Source organism: Cariama cristata, unplaced genomic scaffold, assembly GCF_000690535.1.
Source record: "Cariama cristata isolate BGI_N322 unplaced genomic scaffold, ASM69053v1 scaffold5282, whole genome shotgun sequence".
NCBI classification, from domain to species: Eukaryota; Metazoa; Chordata; class Aves; order Cariamiformes; family Cariamidae; genus Cariama; species Cariama cristata.
The window spans coordinates 345-8,962 of record NW_009601967.1 but is presented as its reverse complement, the minus strand read 5'-3'; the positions used below and the strand labels follow the sequence as shown (position 1 = coordinate 8,962).

The following is an 8,618-nucleotide window of genomic DNA, read 5'->3' as shown; positions in this document are numbered from 1 at the left end:
GAGCAGGAGCAGGGGGTGTTGATATTAGGATTCCGGCTGGGTGAAAGCTGTGTCTGCTCTGAGCAGACCCGCTAGAGCTGTGGCCAGGCGGGCAGAAGGAAGCGCTCTGACATGTGTGGGTTGGTTTTGGTTCCTAAGATCTCCTCAGAAGAGAAATCCAAGAGAAGGGGAGTTCCCAATCCTGTTAGCAGCAGTTGGTGGCATCTTTGCTGGCTGGATTAATCATCAAAGTTTCCAGACTAATAAGGTTTGTGAGATGTTTATGAAGGAGTTAGCTCGCTTTCAGGCACTATTGCACAGACTGGATGTATCGCAGTTGCTGCCCTCTCCTTTGCTGACAGTTTCTAACAAGAATGACCATGTGCCTTGTGCTCCTTCTCGCTCTTCGAGGTGGCCTTTGCCAGGAGGAGCTGAGGTGTCTTGAAGCTTGAGTAGGTAATATCTAACACGCTCCATAAGGATGTTTTGTCAGCAGTCAGCTGACTGGCAGGGGAATGTTTTTTCTTTTCTAGCAGAAGAGATTGTACTTCAGCTGACTAACACGTTGCTGTAGCAGTATCACATTCATTTTCTGTCTCAAGTTTGTCTTATCACTACATAATTTAAGGTATGTCTATACTGTTATTTAGGAGTGACCTTCAGATTCATCCTTAAATTGGCTGAACCATGAAAGTCATCTGTCCCCATCTCTTTCTTGTAACTCACACTGACATTATCCATGTTGTGTTTTTCATATCCTACTGCCATCTCAACAAAATATCGTAGACCCTTTTCTGGAAACCTGGAAATCGGTCTCCTAACGGTGTCTGGCACCTTTTACACTTCTGTTTAAGAGTGGTGCAGTGGAATTGGGGTAGGAGGCTCGGGAGGTACAAGTGAGAGTTCATGTATTGGTCCTTGAGGGTTTTCTGTCTTGCAACAGGAAGGAAAAAGTCCCGTTATGAAAAGAAAATGGTGTTAAGAAGGGTTGGGAGATGACATGAGATCAGTTCCCCAACTCTGTCCTTGGAGATTTGCAGGGTTGGGATGAGTGTTGATCAGGACAGAGACTTAAAAAATAGGTGATCATGGTAAAAAAAACCAGTCAAGTTAGAAAAGGTCTGGAGAAGGGCAGCTGGAGCCATCAAGGAGATGAAGAGTCGTGCTGTGCGGAGGGACTGAAGTGGAGAGCACTCTTCAGTCTGGTGGGGAGAGGGCTGGGGGGGCTGGTCGAGGCTTATGAAATCTTGGAGGCAGTGAATGAAGTGAATGCAGAACTGGTGTTCGCCCCTTACTGGGATTGGTACCCACTGAAACCACCAGATCCTGGGCACTTCCCGGGCAGCATCGCCTCTTGCTGCTGTTGGAGGCAGAGCACTGGGCTCCATGGACCGTTCTACTGAGCAACTGGGACCTTTTTTTTTTTCTCTCTGAGCTTGAGACCAGTCCTGTAAGTGGTGTAACTGGGAGTGCCTGCTGCAGAGTTCACAAGTTTGCTGTTTCTCTTAAGAATAAATAGACAGACCAAAACACCGCATGCATAGGCTCATCTGTGAGCGTTGCCTGCAGGTAATATAGCATTTAAAAGAAAAGAAGGAAAGGGGAAAGGGTTTTTATTTTTTCAGTCTCCCATTGAGAGGACTGATATTTCTTGAAGGATAGGCTCTGACTTCCTTGCCTGCTTTTAAACATGTGTATCATCAACATTTCTATAGTTTTGTTGTCCACGGAGTGGCTGTTTTGTCACTTGTTAGGAAGTAAATCTTTCAGACCAGGTAACCATCTCTTATCCTCTGTTAAATATGCTTTTTTTAATTCTGTAGGTTTCATGTGGATAAACTCTCTTCCGCGCATGTGTACCTTCGGTTACACAAGGTAATCCTGTGACACATATATTTAAAAACATTAATACTCACCCATGTAAGAACTGCACGCGCCCATTCTGCAGTGATTCCTGCGCACGAGACCATCTTTGCTCACATGAACCATTAAAGTCTGCTGGGCTCCCTAAGGGTGCAGGTAACCCCCAGTGTGGGGAGACCGAATTTACAGCCTCCATTACCAAATACCATGGAGAGGAGCAGGAATTTTAACGTGGTCCAACAGACCAGTTGATTTCTGGCTTGACGCCAAGAAGCGTGTGTCTAGGAACCATCACCCCACTAAAAGAAGGAGAATACCTTTGAGAAAAGCAGGGCGCAAATCACTTGCGGTGCTTTGAGCCCCTCGTTAGAAATGCCATGGAAGACTCCAGTCTTGTAAAACGCGGAGCGTAGAGGTCCCGGCTGTGTTTGCAGAGCATCGTGCCCTGCTTCCTGGCTTCTGTGTGCCCATCAGTCCCTGTGGCCCCCTGCAGCCGCACGCCGCTCACATTGCCTTGCTCTGTCACAGGGGCAGACGGTGGATGACATTCCTAAAGAAGTTTTGATAGACTGTGCCCATCTAGTGAAGGCGAATAGCATTCAAGGTAATACTGATTCCTGGGAGATCAGTGCGAGGTGTTTGTGGTGAGTGTTTCTGGTCCACATGAGCATGTGGGGTTTGAATCAAACGTTTGTGATGTTTCTGCTGTGGTGCTCTCTGTTAAGCATGTGCCTGGGGTCGTACAGGAAGCAGATGTCACCTCCAGCTACTGGGGCTGCCCGTTATATTTTTGTAAGGAGGAATTTTAAATCTCTGAAATTCCTGTTTGTGCCTCTAAATTGCTGTCTGAGCCAAGGATGCCTTGCAGTCTCTTCTCTAACACCACCTTGGGGCCCCCTTCCATAGTAATCGCTCTTCTGGCAAAGACGGTCTCCATCTGGAGTTCGTTAACGCTGCTGCAGCGCTCATGTTACTGCAGAAAATGATGTCGTGGTGTTCTTCCGTTTCACTGTAACGCTGGAAGGACTTCTCCGTTTTCTTCTTTCTTGCCTAGCTAGTAATGTTTGTGACAAGAATAACTGCCAGTGTTTCCATGTGCATGGAAGAACTGAAGACCTCTTTCAGCAGGGAGAGAATTGAAATGTTTCCCTTCTCCTCTGCTTCCTAGGTTGCAAGATGAACAACGTCAACGTGGTGTACACACCGTGGACTAACCTGAAGAAGACTGCGGACATGGATGTGGGGCAGATCGGCTTTCACAGGCAAAAGGATGTAAGTGTTTCCTGCAAGCCAGTGACGGTGACCTGGTGGCAGACTGTAACGTTTAGGAGCTGGGTGGATTATCTTCAGCATTTGCCCTAAAGCCAGGGAATCATCCACTCTTGAAGCATTAAGAGAGATCCCAGGGGCATGTTTGGACTTGCCTGAACATCACCTGAAAATCTGTGGTTGAGTGTCAGCCTGTAGCAGAGTGTAACCTGCACAGCGTGTGTTTCCAGTCTGCAGCACAACGTAGCTGATGAGTCTTTGCTGTATCATGTGTTAGTCTGTGCTATCCGTTTGAATTTATCTCCGCTGAATTCATCTCTTGCTACAGCTGAAGAGCCCGCATATGAGCAGTCAGTTTGGATCAGCCCAGAGGCAGTAGTGTAATCCCGCATCTGGAAGGGCTCGGGACTTGAACTTGCTGTGCAGAGGAGGGCTGTGTGGGGTCCTGGAGGTGTCTGTCGCTGTGTTCACTCTCCTGCCTCTGCTCCGAGAGCTGTCTCACCCTGGTGCTACCTCTGAATTTGTTCAACCTATTAAAAGGCAGAGCTACTTATCTTTGGGGTCAAGCCACTGTACTAAGCTATTCCCAAGCCTGACCTAGTGTCCGCAGATAATGTTATGCTTAAATAGTCGTTGTGTAGCTTGGCTGCTGGGAGGGGAGGCTCTCTAGAGGTGCAGTTGTTTGACTGAAACAGGTCTGTACTAGGGCAAGAAATGCTAAAAAACCCTGCAGTCAACAAGCAGCACATGAGCTTCTCTTCCCAAAATGGTTTGCAGAGACCTCCTGCCACCTCTTCAGGAACTGGCAGAGACCAATTCTTGTCTCTTGGTCTCTCTGTTGAGGCATGTGCCAAGAAATGAAATTAATAATGCTTGTGTACTTAGCAACGCTTATGCTTATTAGCTATGTGCTTCTGAGTGTTGGGAGTGGGCCTCTTTTTGGTGTTACACAACCTGCTGAATAGCCCTCGGTGGCAGTGATTTTCCTTAGCATCTGTTTTTGTGGGATTCAGGCATGTGTAAAGTGGAAATAGGGTGTTTTCTTTCCGTTGAGAAAGTGCCAGAATAAAAGTATTTTTTTATAAGGATCATAGTTCTTTGCACTCCAAAGGTGAAAATGCTGACAGTGGAGAAGAAGGTGAATGAGATCCTGAACCGGCTAGAGAAGACAAAAGTGGAGCGCTTCCCAGACCTGGCTGCTGAGAAGGAAGCCCGGGACAGAGAGGAGAGAAATGAGAAAAAAGCCCAGATCCAAGAGATGAAGCGGAAGGAAAAGGAAGAGATGAAGAAGAAGAAAGAGCTGGAAGAACTTAGGTAAGTCATAAATTGTAGTGCCAACTTCTGACTCCTGCAGTTTTCATCGGTGCTGGGAGAGAGTCATGGGTCAGCAGTTTCTGTTTAATGGTCGGCCTGGTGTTGCTCAGTGTTCAGCTGACCTGCTCTGGCTTAGACGTCTGCATGGCCCAGTGATTTCCTTTGTCTTTAGAATAAATGCGTTTTTCCCCATTTCTCCTAAAATAAACCTGGGTGTTAAACCATTGTTAAAAGAAAGGACTGTGTCTTTTGAAACCTGTCCCTAACTTGGGTGAAATTGGGCAACCTGCTTGGCGCTCTCTGTCATTGGGATGGAAGCAATTGCTTCCAGCTTTGCGCGAGCCCTGGAGAGCACCGAACCTTCGCTAGAGTTCTTCAACTTCCTCTTGCATCACTGATGTTAAATAAAATGTATGCGAATCCTCAGTTGCACACTCTTTTAAATGCAGAATGAGGCATGGTGTTTTGAAATGTCATACTGACCTTTCTGTCCCTGCCGCAGCATGTGTGAGCCTTGCTCCTTAGTGCTGTCGGCCCCGTACAGCACTGGACCTATCTGCTGGCTGGCCCCAAAAGCTCGCTTTTCAGCTTTAGTACGTCGTGTTTATCTGTAAATGACAGTGAAAGCAGAATTTGAAAAACTCCGTAATATCCTGAGTGTTTCAACACATGTAGGGCTCAGAAAGGAGAGCTTAGAGAAACAAACTAAACTGAGAAGTCACCAGCAGGCATGTCTGTGCCACGGAGTAAAGGGCCTGCCTGCTTATTTAACCGTGCCCCAGAGCTGCCTCTTGGCCATCCCCCAAAGTAAAGGATTTTCTGCCTCCTGGGGTGATCTAGCTGGTGGTTCCTGAACAAAGCTGTGGAGAAGCAGTCTGCGTAGCGCCTCAGCTTTCTCCGGCAGTTTTGATTAACCAAAGAGGATGAGATAAGCAAATACTTGTCTAGCCTGTGTGAGTTCAGAAGGGAAAAAAAATTGTTTTTCTGGTACTTGAGATGAGATAAGCAAATACTTGTCTAGCCTGCGTGAGTTCAGAAGGGAAAAAAAAATTGTTTTTCTGATACTTGGGTCCTGTTTTATCACAACGCCTCTCTGTTGGTGGGTTTTGAAAACGTATCATGCAAGATAATGTAATTTCTCTTCCAGGAGCTACTCATCGTTAATGAAGGCTGAGAACATGTCCTCCAATCAGGTAAGATTGCCCACAGAAACCTTTCAGCGATGGCTGAAATTCAATGCGGGGTCGTGATGGTACGGCTCCCGCATTGCAGTCTGGTTTTGGTGACTCCTGCATGACAGAGCACATCTCCGTCACCCCTTCTCAGTGAAGGACGCTGCCGCTTCCCTCCGCTTTCTGAGAGGGCCCTGTTGCTTGTGTGGCAGCCAGGAGGAGCCTGTGCTGCTGGAAATGTGTGCGAAGTCCTCCCAGTCCCCTTCCCACCCAACTGAGAGAACAGGTAGAGCTGTAGATGCACATTTTTAACGAGAAATAAAGTGGAGGTGTGTGGACAACAGTTTGGGGAGGGACAGTTAGGTGCTGGGGGGCAGAAGTGGAAGCCTGAAGAGATGTGCTTGCAGAGAGCAAGCTGGTGTCACCCCAGGACTGGAGCAGTGTAACATGGCTGCAGTCTGACAGTGGAAAAGGAGCCAAAGCGGAGAGGAGCACAGACCAGCAGGAGGGCAATGAGGAGGTGGATCACAGGAGGGCTGGGGGCTGAAGTTCAGGAGAGGTCCTGGCATGCACTGGAAGCTCCAGTGCTTTGCCTGAGGTCTGGCGCATCTGCAGCTTCCTCCTTGGTGGGAGCTTGGACAAACTCCTCTGAGTGACCCTTAGTTTAAAATCCACCTTTTGCATCCTAGTCCCTGACTAACTGCTTAGAGGAGCGTGTGTGGTTTTCAAGAATTCTTGATTTTTCCTCCTGGTTAGCACGCAGATCCCCTTTGAAACTTGAACTGGGTTGAAGTATGAGCATCTCCTGATGCACAGGCAGGCTGTGCCCCATGAGTGACGCTTACCAGGGAGAGGCGCAGTGGAAATGCTGTGCAAGGGGGTCTCCTCCTCTCAGCACCTGACCCCCCATGAAGCCAGACTGCTTTCCTTCTCCCGGGTTGGAAAGAAGCTCGGGTTGTGATACGGGAATGATCCACAAAGCTGCTGGTGACAGCCCGGTCTCTGGTTCCTCCCGGGTCGCAGCAGATGGGCTGCAGTTGCAGGGAAGCGGTAACGTTGCAGGGACAGTGAAGAGCAGCTGCTGTATCACAACGCAGAGCCTTGCACAGGGCTATTCCTGCTCCAGAGCTGCTGTTGTGCGTCTGTTTGGTCTGATTTCATGGTGTTTGTACTGAAAGGGCAGGAAACCAGAAGAAATGGCAATTCTGAAATCGTGCTGAATGCACCGTTCCACCATTTTCCATTTTAATGTGCACAATGATCCTGATTTGTGTTTCTTCCCACAGGATGGCAATGATTCAGATGACTTTATGTAAATAAAGTCTCTCTCCTTTCTCAATCGTGAGGTGGTTTCAGATGTCTTAATGTGTCACCATCGCTAAGAATGCCAAAAAAAACCCTCAAAAGTGAACTCTGACTCCATTTCTTCAGAACCTGGTTGGTTCTCCCAGCAGCCTGACCAGCTCTGTGCCATGGACAACTTCTGAAGGGAGAAGATCTGTATGTCTGCACATACATTTTTTTTTTTTTTTTTTTTTTCCAGGGACGTGGGTGGAAGGAAGCAGAATGGACTTTCAGTTTTGTAGAGACAATGATGTTTATTCTAGGGAAGGGTTTGGTGTAGCTTTTAATCCAACGAGATTTAAAGAAAAGAAAACAAATTGTGCTGTCTCACTGCTGTCCTGGCAGCCGAGTGACTCGGAAACGATTGCCATTAACTCGATGTCACTGGTACATGCACAAACGCGACGCTGCTGACTGCTTAACTCTTCTCTTCACGCTGGCCATGGTCAGCAAAGCCGGGAGATCCCTCTGCAATTGGGAGGTGTAAATTGGACAAGCTCACAGCTGCTTTGCAGACCTCCTCGCAGTAAATCTGGTGGCTCCTCATTAAATACAGAGCTACAGATGATGAAGACTGAGCTCGGCTGTCCTTGCAGCCTACGTGAGCTCATGCCCATGGGCTGTGATACGTGCCTTTAGCACAAAATGAGAATAGCCCGACAGCGTATTTTCTTTTAAATTATGCCTAATTCCTGGGCTGTTCCTTGGAAATCTTCTCTGGAGAGAGAAGTTTGTGAGGAAGAGTTGAGTTTTGCGCAGCGTCTCTGCCTGTCCAGGCCAGAGGTCTTGCCTGAGCGCTCTGTAAGGTTTTGTGGATAAGTCTGTACGAAACGGTTGCGATAATCCTTGCAGCACCTGTATATATGTCACGATTAAATTCATACCATGCTGGTAAAATACGCTGCTGGGTGGGAGTCACCTGGTGTGCTCACGCTTCTGAGAAGGAGCGGAGCTGTGAGGGTCTGCAGGGCATCTCCTCGGGCAGCAGAAAGCCATGCAGAGCACGGCAGGGGCAGAAGGCCGTGAAAGGTTTTGGGGTGAATTGCTGGCTCCTGCCAACTCGCCTGCAGCCTCGGCAGGGCAGGAGGTGGGGGAAGAGCCCCTCCGGCCTGGCTTCTCCCCACTGCAAAGCGAGGGTGTCTCCTGGTGCAGGGTGGATTTTTTGAGAGGGAAATAGGCAAAAGGGAAGTGCACCTTAACAAGCTGAAACCTTAACAGTTTCGGCAGAGAATTACTGAATTATTACAGGAGAAGAAAACCTACCCTGCTACAAGGGCAAGTCCCAGTAATAGTGCTGTTAAAGTTACTTTCTCTGCTTCCCGGCATCTGCCCCCTTCCCTCTGGGTCCCGAGGGTGTGGGGTTGAGGCTGGGGAGAGCGAGGGGGTCCAGGCCCTAGGGAGGAAGAGGATGGTGGGCTGTGCATCCCCCTTGCTGCTGGTGTCCTGACTCAGCTCGGGCTCGCCTCCAGCTACTGCCACCCCAAAGTCTCTCTTCCCCGGGTCCCACCTCTTTAGGGACCTGGAGTGCAAGCTAGCCCGGGGTCTGGGGTGGGATCAGCCACCCCAAAGCTGATGGGGAAACTGAGGCACGGTGCAGTGACTGTTTTCTTCCCCCTCCCAGCTGCCCCTGGCAGAGGCAGGGGAGAAGCGAGGAGTCTGGGAGGCCCCTGCGGGACA

General features: G+C 48.9%; 1 protein-coding gene across 1 annotated transcript in view; it reads left to right on the top strand.

Moving 5' to 3' along the window:
• CCDC25 (coiled-coil domain containing 25) overlaps nt 1-6,919 on the top strand; it is an 11,398-nt gene extending 4,479 nt beyond the window's left edge. The window contains exons 4-9 of the mRNA XM_009710637.1: nt 1,803-1,854; nt 2,371-2,446; nt 3,011-3,114; nt 4,223-4,425; nt 5,573-5,618; nt 6,884-6,919. Coding sequence (XP_009708939.1) covers nt 1,803-1,854; nt 2,371-2,446; nt 3,011-3,114; nt 4,223-4,425; nt 5,573-5,618; nt 6,884-6,913 — 511 coding nt within the window. The 3' untranslated portion in view covers nt 6,914-6,919. The remainder of the gene's footprint in view (nt 1-1,802; nt 1,855-2,370; nt 2,447-3,010; nt 3,115-4,222; nt 4,426-5,572; nt 5,619-6,883) is intronic.
• Nucleotides 6,920-8,618: the final 1,699 nt, after the last annotated feature.